Source organism: Aspergillus vadensis (assembly GCF_003184925.1).
Source record: "Aspergillus vadensis CBS 113365 unplaced genomic scaffold BO88scaffold_15, whole genome shotgun sequence".
NCBI classification, from domain to species: Eukaryota; Fungi; Ascomycota; class Eurotiomycetes; order Eurotiales; family Aspergillaceae; genus Aspergillus; species Aspergillus vadensis.
The window spans coordinates 405,925-430,678 of NW_020292053.1; the positions used below are offsets into that span (position 1 = coordinate 405,925).

Here is a 24,754-nt window from a genome sequence, read left to right on the forward strand (position 1 = left end):
CATCGCCAATTAATCATTTCTCAGAACCACGAATAACAAACATGATGCCTTCAGATGACAATGCGACACTGGTTCCATCGGACACTTCGATTGGCGTTGCGACTCCCGAACCGCCCTACAGTGTCTTCGATAAGCGTCAGAAGTGGTTGATCATCATTATCGTATCAACTGCAGCAACATGTACGTTATACCAAATCCCTATTTCTTCGTAGCCTACTAACGTCTTAATAGTCTCCGGTTTTGCATCTAACATTTATTTCCCAGCATTACCGACAATTGCAAATGACCTCAATGTCTCCATCGAACTTCTCAACCTAACTGTTACCTCCTATCTCATCTTCCAGGGTCTAGCACCCAGCCTCTGGGGCCCAGTTTCCGATGTAAAAGGCCGCCGGACAGCATACATGTGCACGTTCATTGTCTTTCTAGGCGCCTGCATCGGACTTGCAGAGACGAAGAACTACGAGACACTTATTGTTCTCCGATGTCTTCAAAGTACTGGAAGCGCTAGCACGATTGCAATTGGATCCGGCGTTATCAGCGACATCACCACTCGAGCCGAACGCGGTGGCTACATGGGAATCTTCCAAGCTGGCCTGCTCGTTCCCGTTGCCGTCGGTCCTGTAATCGGAGGTGCAATTGCTGGGTCCTTGGGATGGAAGGCAATCTTTTGGTTCCTAACCATTTATAGCGGCGCTTTCCTCTGCTTTCTCATCGTGTTTCTGCCAGAGACTCTTCGATCGATAGTTGGCAATGGGGCCCTAAAATCTTCTAACCCACTGGTGAACTTTCCGCTGGACATATATCAGAAAACGACCAAGGTCGATTGGGAGCAGATTCCGGACGGCCAAACGCAGCGCGCAGCAAAGAAAAGGATTGATATTTTGGGACCGCTTCGTATACTCATCAGCAACCACGCGGCACCTATTATCATCTTTCTCGCGGTATATTACGCCGTATGGCAGATGAGCATCACAGCAATGTCCTCCCTTTTCGAAAGCCGCTATGGTTTGTCAGAGATGCAAATCGGTTTGACGTTCATTGCGAACGGTGTCGGATCCATGATTGGAACACTTGTGACTGGCAAAATTCTCGATGCCGACTATCGTCGGGTGAAGGCCAGGTACGAGGCTTCGCTTGACGCAGAGCAGGGAGAGGATACAACTGCGGCTATACGCGAAGAGAACTTTCCCCTCGAAAAGGCCCGCCTTCGACTTGTGCCAATCTTCTCCATCCTTCAGTGCCTTTCTATTATCTTGTTTGGTTGGACGATTAATTATTCACGTAGGGTACACATCGCTGTGCCAATCGTCTCGACCTTCATCACGGGCTGGACTGCTGTCTCCACACAGTCTCTCATCATGACTTATCTTGTTGATGTTTTTCCCGATAGAAGCGCTGCGGCTAGTGCCAGTTTGAACCTTGCACGGTGTCTCTTTGCTGCGGGTGGTACAAGCTTCATCATGCCTCTTATCAATAGTGTTGGTGTTGGTGTGGCATTTACCATTTGCGTCGCTGCCCAGCTGCTCGCGTTGGTAGGACCTTTGATTCAGTGGAGGTTTGCAGCTGGGTGGAGAAGAATAGAGAGGGAGAGGGATGCTCAAAGGGCGGACGTGAAGAACTAAAAGTCGTTGTTTTTCTTAATGGGTATCAATGTATTTCCCGCTGTACTCGTTATCACCCCATTCACCGGGTCTATCTTTGTTTTCTATCTTCAAGCTTCATCATGGTCGGCATTCTGCCAATGTCGAGGGTTACACCTATCTGGGCTAGTCATACAGACTTAACTTACTTAATGTTATACTATTCAATAGTGATATAATATAGATTGAACGCTACAATGGCCTTTTGAATTGTTAATCAGATATAATAAGGATGCGGTGAGTCATATCGGTCACTCTGTTACTTTTTGGGTAAACTGCGGCAATTGGTAGTCCTTGCTCTTGCTTTTCAGTAAGGAAGGTCATCCGTCAATCAAACCCTATTGCTTAGCCTTGGCACTAATCATGTGAACCGGATAAGGTCCGTAACACGTGATTGGAAATGACTACAGCATCTGACCGATCCTTGGTACACATTGTGGGCCCAGATCTTCAAAGTTTGACTGGGTATAGATATGGGAGCTCGTACCCTAAGCTTTGGAGTTTGTGAACCAGGTCGACGTATAACGGTGTGGTGCCACCAAAATCTCGCGACCACCAGGATCGGGCAACGTAACTCACCTAACTCTGTCTAGACAGTAGCAATTACATCGCACCACGTTGCGATGCGCGGTCCGTATCGTCTATCGTCAGCAAATGGTATATGTAATGACGCCAGGAAATAAGTAGTGACTAGGTATCGAGTCCATACAGGTTTCATCAGTCGCATCGGGCTGTCCAGCGGTTCCATACCTGGGGCTTTTGGGAAGGAAGGCAGAATGCAGGGAGACCGTGATAAAGAGCATTTCCAAACCTAGGACAACTAGACGACGAGATAGAAACAAAAATGATGAAAGTGTTAACTCACCCAATACAAGCAATGGCTTGGCAGGGAGTCCGTTGTGCTAACCAAGGATGAGTTGTCAGGAACCGTGCTGTTTGACTGGTGCGGGAGATCTCGGGATATGAAAAGTGAAGACGCAAAACCGAACCATCGCCGAGATTCCGAGAATCTCCCGCGCCGAGAGAAAACCGACAAGGCTTACGCTATCCTTGAAGAGAAAAAAGAAAGAAAACAATAAAAAATTTTTCTTTTGTCCCGGTGTGACAAACATATAAGAATAGACCAGCCTGGTCATTTCAGATCATAGAATCAGAACATTTTCCTCTCCCTAGTCATCTATATTTTCTCGTGGTTCATCACAAAGCCGCTCGACATGGACTCTCCATCATCAATAAGTCTGAATGTCCAGGATGGCGTACACCGCCCATCCTCCCCAAACAATCTCAAATCGCGCTTTCGCAAACACCTGGATCTTTGGAAAGCTGGGTTAGCTGCGAAGGAGCACTGGGACGATGAATACAACTTCCAACCTGGCCGTTATGCTGGACAGGGACGCTAGATGTAGGTGTGGACTTTACCCGCAGCTGATCGCATCGGCCGCTAACGTATTCTTTGATTACAGCCCTGTGGGTTCTGACCTCATCGACGCTACCGTATGCTAAACATATGGATGCACAACGAGCACCACTTCGATTACATACCCATCCCTCGAGAAGCCACAAGGAGTCCCACAACCACACCGAGGGACGTTCACGATACCACACGAGTTTCTTTCCATGTTACAAGCGCGTTCTCTCATACCCATCAAATCTCCTTTATAGACTATACTATACCACATCCATGCTCTAATACACCTATTTTCTTGTGAAATTATCTCGGAATAGAATCTACTTTATCTTACTACTGCCATTAAAACACTGTGATAGATTCAATATAGTCACTACTATAGATATGACTCACATCTGGTGCCAAGAATGCTGAACCCTAACAAATCCCGGTAGACTGATACCTTCCAAGGCCTGGACTTGTAGTAGAAACAAGCCCTAACCACAAACAACTATAAATAATTTTTCACCGTTGGGTGCCCAATCGGCCCACTTTCACGGGCGCTCCCCTGAAACTGAAAAGTAACATTGATCCATGGTTCACAAAGTATGGGTCAAGACGGGAACCGTTAACTGTCTGCGATGGGCTCGAATTCTTCGGCACGGGCCATATCGGGACCACTCGGGAGGGTCTTATAGTTTAGTTAGGCCTTGGACCCGGTTATTCCCGTGCAGTGGAATATGATCTGCGACCCATTTATTCCTTATTTCGATTTCGATTTTATTTGGCTATGTTATCATTATCAGTAGTATTATTATTTTACCCTTTTATTTCTTCCTTGTTACCGTCTCATTTCATTTATAACAGAAATAAAAACGAAAAGTTTAAAGCTGTACAACACCTCCCCTATTTCATACTAGGATGCTCCCTATTAGATACGCCGTCCCGAAACCCCGACAGCAGAGTTTGGCGCCAAGGACGAACCCGGGACAGAATTCTGCAGCACCTTAACAGTCAAACTGCCATCTCAGTAATTACGTTGCTATCGGGATTCCTGTTCCCCTGCGTTAGCAGATTCAAGCTGCCCTGGAGTATGCCATTGCCCTTCGGGGCTGAAAAAAAGGGAGGCTGTAGCATCAGTATGATGCGCTTTCCCAGATGACGATGGAGGAAGTTGTGTCCAGCGAGGTGAATCTCCCAGCCAAGCAGGATCAAGATGCACGCTAGCGTCTTTTTCGTATAGCCACAAACGCTTGATTTTTTTTTAAGTCACGTGAACCGAGCGCTCTGGATCTGAGTGGCTATTTTTAGTTCAGGATCATAGGGATTAATATGATGATAATGATCTGTGGCCCGCACTATACGCTCAAAGCTTGGACCCTATATATAATTTGAAAAATGCTTTAGATACAATCTTTAGTTTCAGCAACAACAGCCGTAACATGTACCCGGACAGTCTTATATGGCCTTCCATGCAAACAACAAACGAGAACACTGAGGACCTTCCATAAACACATTTAGATCAAACCATGTATCCGGAGACATCGCCGAACGCTCTAGCTGGGGTCTCCAACGCGGCCTGCTCAGCAAGGCGAGCTGCCTCGGTATTCCATTCTTTCGGTATCTGCCAAAACTGGATGTCCATGCCATGATCATACCACCGCTCCAACTCACCCAGCAGACACTCCCAGAGGTCCCGATTACTGACAGGATTCCCTGTTCTTGTCTTCCAACCCCTCTGGATCCATCCCTGGACCCAACAAGTTGCTCCCTCCACCACATACTCGGAATCAGTCGCGATCACCAGTTTGTTGAACCCTTCTCCGGTCCAGCAGCGGAAACGGAGGGCTGCAATTACGGCCCGTAATTCAGCTCGCTCGCTCGTGTGGGGATGTCTTCGGCCGCTGGGTCCTTTGATCTCGAGAGGGATCTTGAAGTGATTGAGTTTGCCTTCAGGAAGGTCCACGGGAGACCGGTACACAACACCACAGCCCCCTCTGACCTCGCCACAGCCTCCTCTGGGGACGGCTCCGCCGTTCTCCACACAGGTTCCATTGGTGTAGATGAGGAGCTCGCGGGGATTGTTTCGTCGAATGAAGCGATGGACCTGCGGCACACAGTCGACTTTGATGCCAGGTGGGAAAAGGGATTGTGGTGTATCGTCAGGATAGGGAGGATTGAACTTGGTAGGAAGGACACGTCCTGTACCGACTCTGCGGTCATTGTCGTAGCCGCCAGCGGCCATAATTGGGTTGATAACAACCATGAGAGTGCCCATGTTTCACAGAATACTGTCACGGGAGGTGCTTGTGATGAAGGGTTTTGTTTTCCTTCAGGAAGGAGGGATCTGAGGGCAGAAGAATGGAAAGTGGACGCTGTGATAGGATGTGAAAATTGTTCAACTGCTGTCAAACTGAAAGACGACCGACAGGTGATGAAGAGGTTCTATAAATGCTAATCAAGGGCAAAAGCAATGTGCCAGGTGTATACGAGGGGTTGGGGAGGTAGAGTTGGTCTAGATGAGCATGCTGACAAGCTGGTAATCACCTGACCTGTCACAGCAAACGAGTGAGTGAAACCTTCCGATGCCGCGCTGCAGATGTCCCGGGAACATGGATTTACTGCTTCTCATGCAGGGTCGTAATGTATTACTGGCCTACTCTTCTACTATTGCCATCATGACCATCATCATTATTATCCAAATTATCATATGTGTCATCCGGGAGATTGTCTAATCCAGTCTGAATCTCCAATGTCATCAGGAGCTTTACATTTGTTCGCAGTTCTCGTGATGTTCGCCACATCAATCTCTGCCATTTCTGCGAGCCGATTCTTATATGTCGCTTAGCCTGATGATCAGTCAAGTTGATGAATCTCAAACCCTATATTGCAACCACTGCGATATACTCCAACCGGAGTAGGCCAGATATTACGCACTATGTCTTCAGTGACCATACATTCGTGTCTTTACGGCCTTTGTGGCCTGTTCATAAATAAGAGACGTAGCCATCATTGGACAGACATTTAGTTCTGTCCTGCAAATTACCAATTCTCCCGAAAGCAACCCGTGGTAGGTTTGCACTATTGGACGCCAATGGCTCGTATTTGAAGCAATAAGGTGTTGAGTCACCTATACGTCTTGGCTATATCCCACGGGCTGAATTTTACCTACTGTTATCTACAGATTATTTTACTAGCTTTAGCCACATTTACTACTAGCCAAGAGCTGCAGCACAGCGGAAATTATGTAATCTGCAGGGATGAGAATTTATGTGTGCTGTATAATTGTGCATCAGTCCCAACTTCCCTGGGTTGATCATGAGCTCCACATACTATCTATTCTATAGCGTGATTGGATATGCCAATATGTCCCGCAGGCTTAGAGCCATCAACCTGCAAGACTGTGCATTAGCGCCATTATGATGGCCTGTGCATAGAGTGGGTACATAAACCCCTGCTAGCTAACAGTTTCATTGGTTACTTGGGCAAGGCCCACATATTTAGAGCGACTCATTCAGGCCGTGCATGAAGAATGGCTCTAAAAGGTACACTAAGGCAGCTCCGTGCAGATGGCAGCTGTCAAATGTAGGCCCATGCATATGAATGGCTCTAAGAAATGGCACTAATGCACGGCCACAAGATGGCTCTAAAAGGAAGCTAATGCGGTGCCGTGCATATGGCAGCTCAAGATTGTATTATTATTGCTATTCATCAAGACAAGGTCACTGGTTAATGGTAGTATTCTTGAAGTTCGTAGAGAAACTGTGAAGTAGAAAGTTATCTAATACACTATGAATATTTCGGTTCTGGGTGGACGTGAATAGTATAGCTTCAGGTGAAGACACTGAAAGTGAACCCCGTCAATTCATCATATCGGATCAGCTGAAGGTATATATTCTCTGCGTTTGAAGGCTGGTTTCCCTTCTATATTCGAACAACTATCTGCTATATATATGTATATATTTTACTCGAGAGCTGTACCACAAGCAATGATATAATTATTCCCATATATACAACACTATCGCTCGCTATTCTAATAAGTTACCTAACAACTTCAAAGTCTATATGGTATATATCAACCACGTCTATACTACCTAAGGTCAGCACTATCTCCTAAAGCTTTCGAATGGCCGTCGCCAACAGCTCTGGGCCCGTATTCTAACAATGATTACTGAAGCAGGATTCATGACTCTATAGCCGGGAAACTATAAGTTTACACTAAACCCCACTCAGGTTCGCAACTGGCCAGACTTCACCAAGGAGATGTAGGCCCTCGTAGAACCTTACTGCGGTAAATATGAGGCATTCATACCTATCATATCTCGAGAGGCAATTGGCGTGGCGAATGAGTTAGGGGTGCAGGGTCGCTTCGTAAATAATGTGCTGCAATTTGTTGGGGAGATAATGGAGCTGTGAAAATTGGAGTCTGTTTCGGAGACACGCAATATGGTGTGTATAGACGCCAAGTTCCTGTAAAGGAAGGGCAGAAGCGAAAGCGCGGCTTGCAGAAGATCACGAAGGCAAAGTCGAAACTCATACCCGATATAGTAATGGTGGATCGAAAGACGCATACTATCAGAGTAGTAGGCGAGGTTAAGACATTCTGGACATTCGCACCGAAGAAACGCCAAACGCGGCACAATTTCCTGTCCAATAAGCTAGGCAAGTTGTCATATGTCTATCTCAAACAGGATCTCGGAAGCTGACTGTACTGCTAATAAAATAGGCCAACTCGCACGGTACATGGATGACCACTAATGTCGCTATGGCTTTCTTACGATCTAAGAATATACATGGTTCGTCAAGCGTCAATATGAGACCCAATTTCTCATGTCTCCACCTATAAGCGCAACGGCACAATTATCTGCGTACAGTGTTTCTCTGCGAGAATGTCTGTTCGCGCCTGCAATCAGAGCTTCAGATGACAAAGGGAGCTACTACCCTATCAGATATGAACCGAGGCTGGTAGGCTACGAGACGCTCTGAAAATCTACAGCGTTTGCTAATGTGTCTAATCAGACAGCTCGTCGATACATCCTGCGCAGAGGCTAACCGAGAAGGACTAAACCTTCAATCACGTTGTTTATGGTGGCTTGAGGATGCAGTGTTGCTCAATCCGATTATAACGCACAGTCTCATAATGACTCTGTATGTTAAGTTAACGCAGTGCCATGCATATGGAGGCTCAGACGTGCGTTAACAATCGATCATCCCAAGACACCAAGTCTCGCAAATTGTCCCTTGCCCCATGAAAGGGGTAGTCAAAGGTCCTGTTTTGGATGTGGAAAATGCCATCGAAGTCTATTAATCAAATTGCTGGCTTGACTCACTAAAGGATTAATGCTAGTAAGACAGCGAGGTAGAGCGTCACACGCGCGCGGCTAACTAGTCTTTGAAAATCATATTATCTCTATCGCGGGTCTGTGCAAAGCGTCTTGTTAGCCAAATGATATTAGTATCCGAATAGTTATATAGCATATGCTGGAATTTTATATTCGGCTTTGGTAGACTTCTTATCTAGTTAACTGCGATTTGCCTCATTACCAACACAAGTAGAGAAGCCACGTTTGTAAGTATAGTAATATTATTTTTATACTATTCAACAGCCTGATTATCATTAACAAACTAGGTAAGCAGGCACGTAGACAAGATAGATAAACGTTGATGTCATGAAGCTTTTACATGTCCTTTGCTATACAAAACTGGTAGAATAGTAATATACTTTTCTAGTAGAGACAGTGTGGGGGCACAATCTAAAAAATCAGTCATATCTGAGGATATGGCTCCATTATTAGTATCTATGCAGGCCCATGCATACAGAATCGCTCTAAAACATAGCACTAATGCACGGCCACAGAATGGCTCTAAAGTAACACTAATGCAAGACCGTGCATACAAAATGGCTCTAAGGCATAGCACTAATGCACAGCCGCAAGATGGCTCTAAAAATGTCACTAATGCACAATCTCGCAGATGGGATGCTCTAAAATATGCCACTAATGCATCCGTCTATAAGGGGCTCAAGCACGTGATGCAGGTCAGCTTGAAAAATCAACCGTCAATTGTCTCTACTAGTAGCATTAATCCTACAGGCCTTTCACCGAACTAGCCCGGCTAGCTCAATCGGTAGAGCGTGAGACTCTTAATCTCAAGGCTGCGGGTTCGAGCCCCGCGTTGGGCTTTCTTTTTTGTTTTTTATTTTTCGCTTGAGGTTTCTTTTCGGATCCTCTCCCTTTCTTTTTTTTTCTTTTTTTCTTTTTTTCTTTTTTTCTTTTTTTTTTTTTGTGATATCTCGTTCAACATTGATTTACCTTTGTGTTCCTCAGATTAAATGGTCAGGCGGTGTAGTGCCAGGTAATGTGACTACTTTCAAACAGGTGATGAGCCGTTTCTGTGATCCAGTAAAATATATACTAAATGGGAATCATGCAATTACAACATCGTCTTTATACATGCTCCCCATCAGTAGGGGTATGTAAAACATGAATATTGATCATCACAGAAGGATAGAGATATTTTAGTATAGTACAACCTAGACATTCTTTGTAGCAATTTGTGTCTACCTCAAGTAGATGAAGCGTTCTTGCAGGTATTATGAATTTGTTTGCCGGATTGAAAGGGAACTTTATGCGAAGTTGCTTCAATTTCATATGTAATTTATGAGATAATGAACGCCAGAAACCTTGCACATCTCTCTACGATGATTTTGATTATTTATTGTTCCTTTCGAGCTTTCTTCATGATCGGGTAGAATCATCGTTCGCCCCCTCCGCCGAGATTCATCGCTGCACTCACACACGCAAGGTGACTAAAAGCCTGCGGCATGTTGCCGATCTGCTCGCCTGACGTCGCAACCTCCTCTGAGAACATACCCAGATGATTTGCAAAAGATAGAATGCTATCGAACTGCGATGTGGCTGTCTTGCGCAGTTGTTGGAAAAACGGGTCGTGAGGAAGATATGCTTTGGACTTGGCGGCCTGACCATTATTGTTAGGTGACGAGATGGAACGACTAGGAGGCGAGTTCAGTACTTACACGCATCATAGCCTCAACGAGCCAAAATGTGACCATTAGGAAAGCGCCTTCGTTGCCTCCAACGCCTGGAATAATTGTTAGAAGTCCTTCGTAGTTAAAGGAGATGGGGGATAGCTTACCATCGTCGACCTTCCCAGTATCATACCGCGATACCATATTAGCCACACTCAACCCTCCTTTTGCGGGAACATCCGTGATCTTCTGTATGGTGCTCAGCAACCGAGGATCATTCGGCGCTACGAAGAACACCAACGGCGCAATAAGCACAGCAGCATCCATAGCATCCTGATTTTCGTAACTCATGCAGAAAAATTCCTTCTCTGCGTTATACCCCTTGGTCATGATTTCATCATACAGGGCATCACGTTCGTGCATCCATCGCGCTCGATCCGGACATGGTAGATTGGATCTCTTCTCCGCTAGACGCACGCCACGATCCAAAGCCACCCAAAGCATGATTTTCGAGTAGACAAAGTTCTGCGGTGGTCCGCGCACTTCCCAGATAGACTGGTCAGGCTGATGACGGATCTGGATGACGAAATCGATCATGCGACGGATAGCTCGCCACTGGTCGTATGAGATGTCGGCTGCGTGTTTGTTGTAGAGGTAAATACTGTCCATAAGTTCTCCGTAAATGTCGAGCTGGATATGAGTTGCTGCACCGTTGCCGATACGCACCGGTCGGCTTCCCCGGTACCCTTCCAGATGGTCGAGTTCCATCTCGGGAATCTCGCGCTCGCCATGAATGGTGATCATGATGGGCAGGAAGGGCTCCCCTGGCTTTGGATTCTTATCCATGGGTGGGAAGATACGCTCGAAGATGAAGTTGATGTATGATTCGGCTTCTTCGGGATAGCCGTTCTTCAAGAATACATAGACGGTGAATGCTGCATCACGCACCCAGGAGTACCGATAGTCCCAATTACGACTCCCGCCTATATGCTCAGGCAGTGAGAAGGTAGGAGCTGCCACAATTGCTCCGGTTGGCTTGTAGGTCAGAAGCTTCAGAACGAGTAGACTGCGCTCCACTTGCTCGCGGTAGTGGCCTCGGAAGGTGCACTTGCTGGTCCAGTCTGACCAGAAATCGCCTGTTGTTCGCTCAATTTGCTGCAGATATGGGGCCAGGTCCTGGGCATTGCACGTTATGGACTCTTGATCGTGAAGAAGCATAGTGATTGACTGCCCTTCTTTCAAGGTAACCTTCCCAATCAGACCGGGGCCCAGGTGGCCGGGTCGATCAGACAGTTCAAATTCAATGTTAAGATCGGAGTCATCCTCGGAAATGTCACCCTTGTCTCCCAAAACGCTGACAACCAGATTTTGACTCTCTGACTGGAAGTGGTAAACTTGGATACCGTCGTCGGAAGCCGAAGACTGTTGGGCTATATGTGAATCGCGGGCATAATTGAATGCCGGGAAGACCTCAATTTCTATCTCCATTTCACCACGGACGCACTCTGCTTTCCGCACCATCCCTGAACGACATGCCTCTTGTTGCGCAGAGCCTTTATTCTGGTAGCATCGACACCACTGAGGAAGTCCTTTCTCGACCACATGCGGCTTGGGTTTTGCGATCGGAAAGTAATCCAAGATATTCATCACACCCTCTTCATGGATCCAACGGGTCTCTAGCATATTGGTATATGGGCGATAGCGCTGCTTACTGAGAGGATTCTTCAATCTGCGATCCGGAGTAATCGAAAAATGACCTCCCTTCTCCTTGTCTAAAATGCGGCAGAAGATGGAAGGGGAATCGAACACGGGCCAGCACATGGAGTCGACGCTGCCATTCTTGCTGACCAGTGCACAAGTGTGCATGTCCCCCACCAGGCCATAGTCTTCAAGCCCGCAGTATTCGTTTGCTGGATCCATGGTGCAATGGGTGATGTGAGTTGGAGGAACAGAGTTGGTCTGTCAGACGTGTTGATCTCTTTATATTCATATGACGTCACAGCTGAATATCCGGTGACACCCGGCGTATTTGACCAATTGCATCTGCATTCACCATTTTATTACTTTCATTGTTTCACACGCAGTCTAAAAATACTACCCGGAATAGGGTAATGCTTTGAAATTTTCTGACAATTTTATTTATTGGTAGCAGTGTACAATATTGACATAAAAAAGTGCAATCGGTCTAGGGATTACATGGTGGAAAAGTATGAGTCTTCGTGTATCACGTCTTTTCCCTTTCTTTCGCTCATGTTTTCCACTTTGACACTTTCGTTGGATAGAGATTTTTCTAGTCTCTTTCTTTTTTCTTGCGCTGCTTTTCTTGTGCCCCTCTCCCAAGAACTAAATAGATGGTGTGTTCTTGATTGGCGTTATTGATGCGAGCGCTGGCGTAGAGCCCACTTAACAACACTTGAGTTCATCTATAGACATCCTACCCATAAAAGGCGGTCTCTCTGGTACATCGCTACCAATAATCATCCTTGTGCATAAATGCCCAGGCAGTAGCAGGCATCCTGGACAATATACTAATCAATACTACGAGTAATGTCAGGCCAATGCGAGACTGATCATCGGTCTGTGAAAATATATGAAAGGGCTTAGTCATGCTCCTAAAAGATTGAAAGTTCAGTAGTTATTGTATACATATCAGGGGCACAAAACCATATAAAAAGAGAATGATGATGAAGAAGTCGGTTGTCCTACTACTATCCCACATCTCCAAAGTACGACTATAACATTACAAAACAGAAAGAGTGTAAAATATGTTCAAAATGAGCCTCACTATTGGATAATGTGCCATGTTGGCTTAGTAACAAGTATCATATTTGTATTGTAAGCAGAAAGTGCGGGGTATATTACGACGGCATCCCGAATAGGAGATTCTTGGGCGAGACTGAGATAATTGCCTAATTGGACAATTACTACAATGCCAGGGCTTTTGAAAAAGCATAGATAATCGAGGGAAACCCCAGAAATTCTTATTTTTTGGACGAATAGTCCAACGCAAAGAACTTGCTCATCTAGGCTAATTATCCATACAGACAAAATAATGACTAACGGTCGCTTTACCCTGAAGTAAAATACAATGACTTCATCGACAGCCATGTTGAATACAGCGAGCAGATTGCACTCGATGATTGTTTTGGCATACGTCCAAGTTTTTCTGTAGCACAGGATGCCAGGTACAAGCGGAAGTGGGTGGAAGTTGACCAGCAGCAGACGAAAGCTGCCAAGCGGGCTAGAATAATCAAACTTCTCCCTCATGAATATGACAGAGATTTCGACAGCATAAAATCTGCTCTTGATTATGTTCATCGTGAGGAGAATTGAGTTGGGTGACATGTTCCCATTGCTGAGTTACACTGTGCCGTCCAAATTTCGGATTACGACGAAGATCGGACGATAAATGTCCGAAAGCCTAGAATACTACAGTAAGGAATTTGGCTATTGTCAGTCCTTGCTTATGGTTAGCAAGACGTTGATGGAAACAAATTTGTGTTTCATGCTTGCTTCAATTGGTAGAGCTGTTTGTTTGCACCGAAACTGCAGGTTGGTGATGTGTTGATCGGTAGAGTTTTGATTTTGCCGAAGCCAATTTCATCTCTTGGTAGACTTAACTTCAGAATAATTAAACTAAACTCCCTAGACGTACCTATCAAGGATTCACAATAGCATTGCGTCATAGTTGTTCTGCAGGCTAGCTTGTGTAGGTTATAAAGGTGTACATTCGACGCATCGACGGAAATATAGACCCGGCCATGGGTGTATTAGGTCGTTGACATTAATTTATTCGCTTTCATTATGTTCAATCATTGATTTGTTTCACTGTTTCGCATAGTCGTGCTCACAACTGAAGGAAGTCTCCCCAAGACAGCCAACTAGTATCCTCTTCGTCCTGCAACTCAAACCCCCCCGGGTTATGTAAATCCAAGCCGGAAGTCAAATCACTCAGACGGTTGTTACGCTTCTTATCAAAGAGTCGTTGGATAAATCGAGGCGTGGCGACGGCTTCTAAAGCTCCCTGGCTTTTATCCAGCTCGTAACTGCGAGATTCCCATGCATCCAAAACCAAGTCTGTGAACGAAACAAAGAAAGGGTTACTGTCATCGATAAGCTCAGGATGTTCGCTGAAGAGGTCCTCTACCAGCTGCCAAGCAAGTGATACGCGGTCCCCGGAGCGTCGTTGCCGCAGCTCAAGCAGAATGTGGATATAAGCGTCCATGTAGGTATCTGTCGTGAAGTGCGTGAACAAGTAATAGGGAAACTTGCTGCGTATTCTAATATTCATCATGGATTGTACCCAGGTCAGGGCTGATTCAAACAGAATGTCACGTTCGTCACGTGTGATATAGATCTCGTTGCCAGCTGCGCCGAACCGTCGGCGAGGATGATGAATTTTGAACCTGAACCGCGCAATTGAGAGATTCGCAATGGCTTGAGTTAGGCTATGAAGGGGGATGTGTGGATCAGAATTACGAGTATTTCTCCAACAGTATATGTCGTTGAGCTCGTCAACCGCTTTGCTCTCCAGTTCGATTATCTCCTTAGACTTGACCGAGCCTTGCATCACACTTTCGATGAGCTGAGAAGCTGTCGGAGAGCGTCGACGCCAGTTGGAAACATCCATTTTCAATAAGACACAGATCATTTCTGTGGGACCTTTGTGTTCCAGAGGAGGCTCAGTCATGTCCGGGTGCAGATCCGCGTCGTTGACGTTAAGTGGGAGGCGGACATCGCCTATCTCGGAAGAGGGTGGTGGCTTCATCCCTGGTGTAGAGCTAATGCGACACCGAGCTTCGAGGCCGCGGAGCTGCCACCATAGACGAATGCGCATTTCCTTCTCAAAGATAGTTATGTTGGGGTCAGATGTGTCTTGATGTAGGCCCATCTTCTCGGCTAGCCGAAGGGCGGCGCCGGACAGGGTGGTTGTTAAATCACATCTTGGGTTAGAGAAAAGGAATAATGCCAGTGCCTGTAGAACTTCAAGGTCGGTGGTTGTGAGAAAGTCTGCTGCAATGAGAGCACGCAGAGTTGCGATTCGGTATTGTCTCAAGAGAACGGCCTTTTGCAGGCCAAAATACGTCTCACATTCGCCGGGTGAGCTAGAGGTGATTGAAATGGTATAGATAGCAAATAAGATAGCGGTCAGTGGCTTGGATGCGCAGTATGAATTGCAGCTAGTATCCAAGACACGCTGCTGTAGGGTAGGCACATGGACGATCTTTGTCATCGGGTGGATTCTTTCTACGAAGATCTGCCACAACCGGTAAATGTGCTTTGGCTCGGGATGGTAGTCATGGATGCTTTGCGTATCAGCGATAGCCTCTCCAAGGGAAGGAGTAGGATACAGGGCGGGGTCATCCTTGTGTCCGAGGCTCTGAATAGAGGGATACTTGAGCTGTTTACAAAGGGCTATTAGTATTATACGATTATGGTAGTAGCTGGAAACACGAACCTCTGGCCTGAGATCCGACCACAAACATCTGTCACCATTAGTAACATATCGCAGACAGCCTGTTGTTTGCCGGAAATCTTACCGTTCTCTTTCTGCGGTCGTGTCATCCGTAAGCAGTGATGATACTTGGACACTAGCTTCATTGATATTCTCAGCGCGTGAGCCCGCTAAATGACTCTCCTTCGGTTGAGACTTCTGGTTTGGAGGGATCCAGGTGTGGGTGTGTGAGGAGAAATCGATATTGTGATTCCGCATGAGTTCTTCGTAGCGGGCTAGTCGTGCGAGAAGCTCTTCATCAGGAGCCCTCTTTCGTGGTCGAGGCGAAGCCGGGGCTTCGTATATACACTGAGCATGCGCCTTGAGGCAGTTAGAGCACGGCTCGCTCTTGTCGCATTTCACCTTGCGACGAGCGCAGAGAGAACAGGCGAGCTTCGGTCGATTTGGGCCGAGAGCCCCAGCTGGAGGGGTGGACAACATCCACTAGATACGGACTGAGGCAGCTATTATGATAAGTGTTTCAAGCATATTTTGGCAGGATATTGTTCTCATAGTATGGAGTGGACGTGTTCAAAAGTAAGATCGGACGATTCATGCCCGAGATTGGGTTCCTCGGAGCCTTCGGGTCCCAGAATGGTTTAGCGTAGTTTGTCTCGGATCCCGAGATGGCCGGCTCCATTTCCGAAGGGCATCTATACTATAGCTGTAGCCCCACAAAGATGTCTTCGAACACTGCCACTCCTCGGCCGAGGATGGAGACCTATATATTGAACAGAATCGCTTTCGTTTGTCTCTGACGTGAAACTTTGTCGAAGTACGTGATGCTGGACTTGTCCAGTGTCTAAGTTACTTCTTGAGGTAGTACTAGCATTTGGATCAGCAAGCGGTTCACAACAATCAACATGTCCTCTGAAAGCAACAGCCGAACACAAGACCACAAAGATGAGGATAAGACAACTGCCAGCGATTGCAGGAGCACCCTGCCTGAAGCGACCTATCCCTCGGGCCTAAGGCTTGCAATGATCATAACATCCATGTTGATTGGCATGTTCCTCGTGTCTTTGGTATTCCCCAATACTCCGATCTACATTAGTATATCGATCTGACATGGACACAGGACCGCATGATTATTTCAACAGCGATACCTCAGATTACCAACGAATTCAACTCGGCGGGCGATATTGGCTGGTATGGAACGGCATATTCGCTGACAAACTGTGCGTTCCAGCTGATGTTTGGCAAGCTGTATCGTTCTTTCGACATCAAGGCTGTATTTATGTCGTCTATAATACTCTTCGAGGCGGGGTCGGCCCTATGCGGTGCTGCACCGAGTTCCATTACCTTTATCATAGGCAGAGCCATTGCCGGGATGGGAGCTGGTGGAATTTCATCTGGCGCCGTGAGTTGTTCAACCAATTAATCATGAAAACGTTTTTTACTTACATATCCATTTAGATGGTCATTATTGTCTATGCCGTTCCGCTTCATAAGCGTCCTAAGTACCAGGGCTTATTTGGGGCTGTGTTTGGGGTCGCGTCAGTGTCAGGCCCGTTGATTGGTGGCGTCTTTACGACCGACGTTACATGGAGGTGGTGTTTCTATATCAACCTTCCTCTTGGTGCGGTGGTCTTCGTTGTCGTCTTCTTTCTATTGCATGTCCCGGCACAAACATCCACCAACACACCACTGAAAGAGAAGCTGCGGCAGCTGAATACTCTAGGAATGATCGCGCTTATTCCCGGTGTTGTCTGTCTATGCCTGGCCTTACAGTGGGCCGGTACCACATATAACGTAAGTTAACCGCTTCTCCATTAGGGCAAACTTCTAAGCTATAAGCAATTATAACACTGTCTAGTGGAGCAATGGGAGGATCATCGCACTGCTTGTGCTTGCATTCATGCTTCTTATCGCCTTCCTGGGCATCCAAATCTGGAAGCCAGAGCAGGCCATACTACCACCTAAAATACTCCTCCAGCGTAGTATTGCGAGCGGCTTCTGGGTGAGCTGCTGCCAAGGCGCACATACAATGATCATTAGTAAGTCTCCACACAATTTACTGGCAGAAAACGCATACCAATGACCATACTAGTATACTACTTTCCCATATGGTTCCAAGCTATTGAAGGCGTCTCGGCAGTCAGCAGTGGTATACACCTCCTTCCAACGATAATACCATTGGTTATAGCATCCATCGTCACCGGCCAACTAATCTCCCGCATTGGATACTACACGCCTTTTTTGATTTTTGGTGTTTGTCTTACATCAATCGGAGCCGGTCTGATCACCACCTTGAATGTGATCACTCCAGAAGCAAAATGGATTGGTTACCAGATTCTATACGGCTACGGCCTTGGTTCATCAACCCAGATCAACAACATGGCCGTGCAAACTGTGTTGCCCCGGAAGGATGTCGCTATCGGAGCGTCGCTTATGTTCTTCGGTCAGCAGCTTTTTGGAGCTATTTTTACTTCTGTTGGTGATAATGTCCTTTCCAATCAGCTGGCTCGGCGTCTTTCACACATTCCGGGTGTGGATATTACTCCGCAGGTGATTCAGAGTACGGGTGCGACGGAGGTGTTAAGCCTTATTCCTGAGAGTTATCGAGATGATGGTTTACAAGCCTATAATGATTCTCTGCGCGTGTGTTTTCAGGTAGGACTTATCATGGCTTGTCTTGCTATCATTGGTGCAGTTTGTATGGAATGGCGCAGTGTGAAGCAGAACAAGCCTGATGTTGAGCAGAAGAGTGAGAAAGGAGGTGAAGGTGAGGCTATTACAAAAAATGGAAGGGGATAACGGGATTGAGAAGAAGAATGGAGACGGTAAAATCCGAGCAATCATTCAAGAACATCGATGATCCATTGCTTCCTTCCAGTTTCTGCCATTTATCGAGGACAGCTAGAAGCTCAAAATGGAAAATCGCAACTCCTATACTTCTTACAGAAATCAGACAATATATACACCAAATTCAGAACACAAACAACCATAAATTCTCAACCACCAACCCATCAAGCAAGCAACCTCTTCAACCACCCCAACCTCGCCTCCCTCGCCCTGCGACTAACTTCCGCCTCAGGCACAAAAGCATCAAACCCATGCCAGCACCCCGGCCAAACATGCAACTCCGTCGCGACCCCATCCCTCCACAGCCTAGCCGCATACGCAAGATCCTGATCCCGAAACACATCCGCCTCTCCAACATCAATAAATGTCTCGGGCAAGCCCACAAAACTCTCCGCCTTCAACGGGACCGTATACATATCGGCAAACTCTCTCTCCACCCCAAAAGCAAAATCGCTCGCCTGCGCCGCATCCGCCTTCGTCAACGGCGCAATATCCCCGAACTGCTCCATCGAGTTCCACTCCACGCTGTCGTCAACCCAGGGGTACATCAGTACTTGGCCTTTAATTGCTGGACCGGCGCGGTCCCTTGCCAAGAGGCTCAGGCCAGCGGCGAGGTTACCACCCGCTGAACCGCCACATACTACCAATTTGGATGGATTGAATTCCAGATCACCTGCATGCTCACTCATCCACTGCAGCGCCGCATAGCTATCCTCCAACTGCGCAGGCTGGGGATGTTCCGGTGCGAGACGATACTCGGCTGTCATGATCACTGCGCCGAGGGACTCCACCCAGTCCAGCACGGTGAAGCCCATGAAGCGGTTTCCGGTGGAGTGGCCGCCACCGTGCAGATGCAGGATTCCCGGGGTGGAGGAGACATTCAGGGTAGTGTGCTTTGGGCGGAAAATGGTGGCGCGCAGGGGACCAGCGGGACCCGGGATGTCGACTTCTTGGTAGGCAATGGTGGATTCATGGCCCTTGAGGGTGTTTTCGAGTGTGAAGTGTGTGGTCAGGTAGTCCCGGTAGACACGGCGTTTTTCGGGCGTGCTGATGTCCATCGTTGGGATGGTTTGGTGGATGGCGGAGAGGGTGGGGTGGAGGGGTGGGCGGGTGATTGGGGACATTTTGGTAGTCTAGTTTGGATGGTGTGAAGTTGTAATTGTGTGATTGTGTTGGTGTTGAGTGATAGTGTGTTTACTGTTGACTATTGTTCTCTTTATATACATCTGCATTCTGAATCTATTCGGAGTGATTATTCCTGCTCGGGCATATTCTTGGTCATCCTGCTTAGGGCATTGGCGGGTAATGTGTCCGATCCACTTAGGACTGATAGAGTGCGGGCAAATCATCGCTCCGGAATGTCTCCGTGATGGTGAGATTCCATCCCGAAGGATGAGAGGCTAACGAGTTCAGGTCTAGTTCAGACTCATCTTTAATAATTAATGACCCGATGGCCGACCGTGATGACTGTACTGCAATTATCTCATGTCATCATATCACCCCTAGATCATGAATATGATTGATTCTTGTGTGGCGGAGGTCCCATCTTCATCTAGAACTATTTCGCTGACTTCGAAAGTCACATTTCGTCCTTGCGGCGTTGGCTCCAGCTAGTAATGGCGGCTCTATGCCGAGGAATTTATAACGTGCTGCTATACTCATGCTCTCGCAAGTGGCGAAGAGGTGAATGGCTGTGGTGTGCGTTATGCATAGAAACACCCGCATCTACCCCCACGCATCGAGAAAGCGAAATGCAATCCTATTCGAATATGATCAAGGTTATTGCTACTAGCTGCAAAGGGTGATAAACCTCCTCGGTCACCACTTCGTATTCCGACCAAAATCTCGTTAGTGCAACACGTGCACAACTTGTTTTGGGCAGCTGCATAAATCTATGACGCGCACATCGCACCCATCACACCGGTCACGAAACTTGATATTTCCTGGTTCAGCACATCACTTATGAATCAGATTGTGCGCGACGAATGCGAGGAACTCAATTACTTTGGAATACGAGCATGAAGTGTATATAACGGCATCGAAGTCCGCACCAGGAAATTAATGTCCAAGTCGGTTAATAATTTGGTGAAACACTATGGCTTCAGTCTCTGCAGGCGCAGTTCTCGAGAAAACAATCAATTCAGTGAATTCAATACATCTCCAGTACGGGAAATTGGACTAATAGATGCCACTATAGGCGTGTTCACTAGGCTTCGTGCCCGTTGCTATTCGGTTCCGGCTCTTCGAAATACTGGCAAGGAGTCCCCAGGATAATGCACTCTCTTCAGAAGCTATCCTAGCCTTGTACCGTAAGGACATGAAGCCTGGTAACCCTGAGCCATGTGAGTAATCTGCGCTGTTGGATTTAGCAGCCCATATTGACCCATCAGGCAGCTCTGATTCTCGTCCGTCAGTATATCTACTGCACCTCGCAGCGAGTATTTTGCAGTAGCTAATCCACAATGCTCTATGCAGAAGACACATTGCTCGCCATGGCCGGTCTGGGCTTTGTTAACCTAGTGGATGAGGACATGTACCAGGCGAACGAAATTACCAAGCACATTGAAGCGACTCCGTCAGCCAAACATGGATCATTCCTCTTGTAAGATCTGACAAGTTCAACTCACCACTGAACATTCCACCTAACACACATGTGTTCTCCAGCACAACAGAAGGCCTCTTTGCATCCGCCTTCCTCATGCGAAAGCTCGAAGCCAGTAATTTCCAATACCCATTTGATGAAGTGGATAACCCACTACATTACGCCTACAACAGTATAGGTCGCGCCGATCTCGCCGAACAGAACTTCTGGTCCATCATGGAAGCCAACGGCCGCCTTACCAACGTCAACGGCTTCATGGACGGGAAATTCGGCACTGTTCTACCAACTCCCGAGAATCTCGAGGCCCACGGATACGATCTCCAAGCTGTCCTTAATGAAGCAGACGGCATCTCAATCCCGAGAACAATGGTAGATATAGGCGGTGGTAAGGGCCAAATGCTCCTGCAGCTCCAGGCAGCATTTCCACAACTTCAGAAAGCGGATCTTATTGTGCAGGATTTCAATCCGGGCATTGCGAGTATTCCAGGTATTACGCTACAAAAGTGGAATTTCAAGGGAGAGGATAACCCCCAGCCGGTCAAGGGGGCGCTGGTGTACCATCTGCAGAATCTCATGCATGATCTGCCTGATTTAGAGGCCGCGCGACTGTTGCAGAAGATTGCAGAGGCGATGGCGCCGTACTCTCGATTGTTGATTCATGGGCTGCCCAAGAATATAAATATGGCCGGGGCGCATGCGGCGATGATCTTGTTCTTTGGTGGGAGGCAGAGAGGCCAGAAGGATTGGGAACAGATGGCTGCGGTGGCGGGGTTGAGGGTCACGTTCCAGGTGTATCCGGAGTTTGGGGAGGGGGTGGTTGAGATGAGGAAGATATAAGTTACTTGACCAGGGCACTGTCAGGCAGTATGAGTTTATTTGCTCCCATTTTGTTATGTGCCTACTTTTGTATGGATGACGATCACTGCATCTCACCCCGCGCTTACCCAGGCAACAGCGCTTAACTGCGCCAACTACAGACACGCCTATGTAGTCCCTATGGCGCTTCTCAATTTTACACTAGACACTATCACACTACTGCTCGAAGTACATAGCATATACAAGTTACAGTACTCACTCAATACTATGTCCTCCATCCCACCACCCCCGCCCCCCGCACCCATCCCCCCACCAGCAACTCAAGCACAAAGAAACACCCCACAACCACCCACCGTCCCCTCCACCGGCCCCAAAGACTCCCTGCTCCTCGAACTGCATATCTTCAACGGCCACCCGTTCAAAGACCACTGGGCATACTGGATCTCTTCTCCCGATGATACGCTGATCGGAGTAAAAATCCACGCAACCGGTGATGTGCGCAACGGGTTCATCTTTGAGATCAAGCGCAGCCACAATCTTCGTACCAGTCCGGATATTCCAACGAAGCGGATCCCATTGCAGTGGGTGGATGGGAGGTATTTTAATCAGAAGCTGATGGAGGGACCGGAAAGGATTGAGAATGTGCCGGGTTGTGCCTTCGAGAGGATTCTGTATCAGGCGAAGGTGCCGGGGAAGTCGCTGAACAGTGTTGGAGAGGCTGGGGTTGGGGTTGGGAGGAGGGTGGTGCAGAGGGATTGTCAGACTTGGGTTGTGGAGTCGATGGGGTATTTGGTTAGGGAGGGGGTTATTCGAAGGGAGGTGGAGGAGTTTGTATGTAGTATTAGACAGTGAGGAGATTGTTTAGTTGACAGTAAGTAGCGGTAATAGGGGTTGACATATTCTGGTTGGTTGTCATGAACCAAGGAGCATATGGATAGAATACCTTAAATCCAGAAACAGTTTAAGTAATGTTGTCAGATGCTGTATGGGTCAATATTACCATAACTTGCATACCTTCTTATCGGTACGGTTTCTTTCCGAAATAGGCAAGTAGGATATTGTGGAGAAGTGTGCCTGGGGCAGCCGATAAACAACGCGTCACGGAATTCTCCGAGAGATCATAAAAATGCTTACGATTCCTCGGAAATGACCATTTAAAAACATGAAAGTGCTTGATGAAAGATGATGAAAAGAAAATGTACAAGTGAATCTATATAATTGATAGACACAGAGCAGCGACTTCAAGTTCAGGTACGGGCTCAACCACGGGATTCCCGAGATAAGATCATTCTGCGGGTAAGTAAATACACACCTTGCCTATCGCGGCAGGCGGCGAGGGCCCGAAAGTCGGTTAATCCAGGCGGTGAGTCCATATTGCCTGGCTAACCAGGGATCTTGGTCGGTCTTTGTTTTGAATCGCCATCCCTCACATCAATTCTTCCATATCTGTCTGTCTGTCACGACAGTCGGCATACACAATGGCAAAGATATTCCCAGGGCCCAGTCCATTGTGCAATCTCTTTGGCACTGCGCCAAAGAAGCCGACCCAAAATGTTTTCTCTGAGCCTGAATCGCCTCCCAAAACGATCACGGACTATCCCCAGCCTCGTGACAGGTAGCTAGGCCATTGAGATACTTGCCTCTGTTTTCTTATGATCAAACACTGACTAAAGCACTACAGTCCCTACGCAGGTCCTGTCAACCACATCACAATCGGCCGCACCACCTACGTCATACCCGAATACTACGTCCTCAAAATCGCCAACTTGCCCAAATTCGCCCACATCAAGGAATTCGCCCTCGAAGAAATGTACGCCGACATTGGACATACCTTCATCCATTATCTTTACACTGGGGAATATCAAACCCTCGCCACATATCCCAACGTATCTACTTGCAAAGCCCGAGCTCGCGAATTCAAACGCAGCGTATACGCCTTCCACATGGCTCAGCGACACCAGATCCAGGGCCTGCTGGACCACGCACAGCGCTATATGCATACCTTCGTCGACTCCGTGTCAACACTGGAACTACTCAAGATTGCGCGGGAGGTGTATGCTACTTTGTTCGTCGGTAGGAAGTGGTTTGAGGACTTTGTGTACGATCAACTTGCTGCAGCGTTCAAAGCCGGCGAAGAACAGTTCAGAACCGATATTCTGAAGTATGGTGTGGGAAGCAATGCAATGTTCGATCAGTTTCTACTGGAACTCGTCTTGAAGATCTACTCCGGGAGCATTGCCAAATTGACCCAGGCGACTACCAACGACCCAGCAGCCACCCGTGCTGCCTTCGTGTCCGACGAGGATGCTTCTACTGATCAAAGAACTCTTGTTTCTGACAGCAATGACACCAAGGGCGACCCCGAAGCTAGCGTGGATGGTTCGGAGGACGGTGTCAAGGATTCTAAACCCGCAGACACCGTGCCAGAACAACCGGAAGACAAACCCAAATCTCCATCTCCTGCTCCAGCTTCACCTGTCTCATTCACCTTCCGGTCGCCGCAGCCAGTGAGGTATCAAAGCTTTGCACCGGAATCAACCCCATCAAAGACAGAGCCAAAATCAGAGTTGGAACCCACACTAAAGGAAGATTTAAAGCCTGCGACATCTTCAAAGCCCGTTCCGGAAACAGCGGCCCCGGTTCAACCGGAGAAAGCTCCTCAGCAAGAGAAGACGACGCAGCCAGACGAAGAGATACAGCCAGAGAAAGCCTCGTTCGATAAGCCAGATCCGAATCCAAAATTCACCCTACGAAGCAGAGCGCAGACACCAGAGGATGCCCCCGGCGATGATTCGAGCCCCCGCAAGAAGTCAAAAAAGAAGAGAGGAGGCAAGAAGAAATCCGGCAACTCGAGTACACCATCGAATCCTGTTACTGGCACACCCAAGCACTGGGGAGCGAAGACGGCGCCAGAATCGATTTCCTTCTTTAACAGTCACGAACCCTAGCGTCTGGACGAGCTGAACCGACGATCTCACTAAAATGTCCGAAATGACTCACGAAGAATTAATAGAATGTC

The 24,754-nt window shown here is 47.5% G+C and overlaps 11 protein-coding genes and 1 non-coding gene across 12 annotated transcripts; 7 read left to right on the top strand and 5 right to left on the bottom strand.

The window, feature by feature from the left end:
- Positions 1–41: 41 nt before the first annotated feature.
- On the top strand, positions 42–1,823 carry BO88DRAFT_436312 (putative MFS multidrug transporter; the record flags this gene model as incomplete). Its single annotated transcript, XM_025709558.1, has 2 exons — positions 42–180; positions 232–1,823. The coding sequence occupies 2 exons, from the start codon at positions 42–44 to the stop codon at positions 1,623–1,625; spliced, it is 1,533 nt and encodes a 510-aa protein (XP_025561718.1). The 3' UTR covers positions 1,626–1,823.
- A 345-nt stretch (positions 1,824–2,168) lies between these two features.
- BO88DRAFT_405876 (uncharacterized protein) lies at positions 2,169–2,565 on the bottom strand. Its single transcript, XM_025707007.1, has one exon. It carries the CDS (start codon positions 2,389–2,391, stop codon positions 2,233–2,235), a length of 159 nt encoding a protein of 52 aa, XP_025561719.1. The 5' UTR covers positions 2,392–2,565; the 3' UTR covers positions 2,169–2,232.
- A 1,048-nt stretch (positions 2,566–3,613) lies between these two features.
- BO88DRAFT_72439 (uncharacterized protein) lies at positions 3,614–4,356 on the top strand. The gene has a single exon (XM_025713088.1). It carries the CDS (start codon positions 3,821–3,823, stop codon positions 4,190–4,192), a length of 372 nt encoding a protein of 123 aa, XP_025561720.1. The 5' UTR covers positions 3,614–3,820; the 3' UTR covers positions 4,193–4,356.
- A 97-nt stretch (positions 4,357–4,453) lies between these two features.
- Positions 4,454–5,463, bottom strand: BO88DRAFT_405879 (RNase H domain protein). Its single transcript, XM_025707008.1, has one exon. The coding sequence runs from the start codon at positions 5,306–5,308 to the stop codon at positions 4,553–4,555; it is 756 nt and encodes a 251-aa protein (XP_025561721.1). The 5' UTR covers positions 5,309–5,463; the 3' UTR covers positions 4,454–4,552.
- Positions 5,464–9,138: 3,675 nt separating this feature from the next.
- BO88DRAFT_t168 lies at positions 9,139–9,211 on the top strand. Its single transcript has one exon. It is a non-coding gene; the product is annotated as a tRNA-Lys (tRNA).
- A 443-nt stretch (positions 9,212–9,654) lies between these two features.
- On the bottom strand, positions 9,655–11,944 carry BO88DRAFT_405880 (glycoside hydrolase family 15 protein). The gene is made up of 3 exons (XM_025707009.1): positions 10,186–11,944; positions 10,067–10,131; positions 9,655–10,008 (listed from the first exon to the last, which is right to left on the bottom strand). Exons 1-3 carry the CDS (start codon positions 11,936–11,938, stop codon positions 9,784–9,786), a joined length of 2,043 nt encoding a protein of 680 aa, XP_025561722.1. The 5' UTR covers positions 11,939–11,944; the 3' UTR covers positions 9,655–9,783.
- Positions 11,945–13,865: 1,921 nt separating this feature from the next.
- On the bottom strand, positions 13,866–16,020 carry BO88DRAFT_464723 (Zn(II)2Cys6 transcription factor; the record flags this gene model as incomplete). The annotated part of the gene is made up of 3 exons (XM_025711349.1): positions 15,559–16,020; positions 15,477–15,504; positions 13,866–15,419 (listed from the first exon to the last, which is right to left on the bottom strand). The coding sequence occupies exons 1-3, from the start codon at positions 15,951–15,953 to the stop codon at positions 13,866–13,868; spliced, it is 1,977 nt and encodes a 658-aa protein (XP_025561723.1). The 5' UTR covers positions 15,954–16,020.
- A 355-nt stretch (positions 16,021–16,375) lies between these two features.
- BO88DRAFT_464730 (MDR family MFS transporter) lies at positions 16,376–18,330 on the top strand (the record flags this gene model as incomplete). The annotated part of the gene is made up of 6 exons (XM_025711350.1): positions 16,376–16,537; positions 16,591–16,872; positions 16,929–17,264; positions 17,329–17,509; positions 17,563–18,237; positions 18,263–18,330. 6 exons carry the CDS (start codon positions 16,376–16,378, stop codon positions 18,328–18,330), a joined length of 1,704 nt encoding a protein of 567 aa, XP_025561724.1.
- Positions 18,331–18,481: 151 nt separating this feature from the next.
- BO88DRAFT_390854 (alpha/beta hydrolase) lies at positions 18,482–19,441 on the bottom strand (the record flags this gene model as incomplete). The annotated part of the gene is made up of 1 exon (XM_025704974.1): positions 18,482–19,441. The coding sequence occupies one exon, from the start codon at positions 19,439–19,441 to the stop codon at positions 18,482–18,484; it is 960 nt and encodes a 319-aa protein (XP_025561725.1).
- Positions 19,442–20,370: 929 nt separating this feature from the next.
- BO88DRAFT_390858 (putative O-methyltransferase) lies at positions 20,371–21,987 on the top strand. The gene is made up of 5 exons (XM_025704975.1): positions 20,371–20,460; positions 20,515–20,659; positions 20,712–20,726; positions 20,793–20,919; positions 20,982–21,987. Exons 1-5 carry the CDS (start codon positions 20,413–20,415, stop codon positions 21,754–21,756), a joined length of 1,110 nt encoding a protein of 369 aa, XP_025561726.1. The 5' UTR covers positions 20,371–20,412; the 3' UTR covers positions 21,757–21,987.
- A 15-nt stretch (positions 21,988–22,002) lies between these two features.
- Positions 22,003–22,587, top strand: BO88DRAFT_488926 (uncharacterized protein; the record flags this gene model as incomplete). The annotated part of the gene is made up of 1 exon (XM_025712654.1): positions 22,003–22,587. The coding sequence occupies one exon, from the start codon at positions 22,003–22,005 to the stop codon at positions 22,585–22,587; it is 585 nt and encodes a 194-aa protein (XP_025561727.1).
- Positions 22,588–23,213: 626 nt separating this feature from the next.
- BO88DRAFT_343165 (uncharacterized protein) lies at positions 23,214–24,683 on the top strand (the record flags this gene model as incomplete). Its single annotated transcript, XM_025703172.1, has 2 exons — positions 23,214–23,350; positions 23,417–24,683. 2 exons carry the CDS (start codon positions 23,214–23,216, stop codon positions 24,681–24,683), a joined length of 1,404 nt encoding a protein of 467 aa, XP_025561728.1.
- Between the last annotated feature and the right edge of the window lie 71 nt (positions 24,684–24,754).

What these genes read in the sequence shown, in the direction of transcription:
- BO88DRAFT_405876 (XM_025707007.1), bottom strand. Translation starts at nt 2,391, where the DNA reads ATGGAACCGCTGGACAGCCCGATGCGACTGATGAAACCTGTATGGACT.
- BO88DRAFT_390858 (XM_025704975.1), top strand. Translation starts at nt 20,413, where the DNA reads ATGGCTTCAGTCTCTGCAGGCGCAGTTCTCGAGAAAACAATCAATTCA. An exon ending in TCGAGAAAACAATCAATTCA is followed by an intron (nt 20,461 to 20,514) that starts GTGAATTCAATA and finishes ATGCCACTATAG; the next exon opens with GCGTGTTCACTAGGCTTCGT. An exon ending in AAACATGGATCATTCCTCTT is followed by an intron (nt 20,920 to 20,981) that starts GTAAGATCTGAC and finishes TGTGTTCTCCAG; the next exon opens with CACAACAGAAGGCCTCTTTG.
- BO88DRAFT_72439 (XM_025713088.1), top strand. Translation starts at nt 3,821, where the DNA reads ATGTTATCATTATCAGTAGTATTATTATTTTACCCTTTTATTTCTTCC.
- BO88DRAFT_405879 (XM_025707008.1), bottom strand. Translation starts at nt 5,308, where the DNA reads ATGGGCACTCTCATGGTTGTTATCAACCCAATTATGGCCGCTGGCGGC.
- BO88DRAFT_405880 (XM_025707009.1), bottom strand. Translation starts at nt 11,938, where the DNA reads ATGGATCCAGCAAACGAATACTGCGGGCTTGAAGACTATGGCCTGGTG. An exon ending in TACTGGGAAGGTCGACGATG is followed by an intron (nt 10,132 to 10,185) that starts GTAAGCTATCCC and finishes CAATTATTCCAG; the next exon opens with GCGTTGGAGGCAACGAAGGC. An exon ending in TCGTTGAGGCTATGATGCGT is followed by an intron (nt 10,009 to 10,066) that starts GTAAGTACTGAA and finishes AATAATGGTCAG; the next exon opens with GCCGCCAAGTCCAAAGCATA.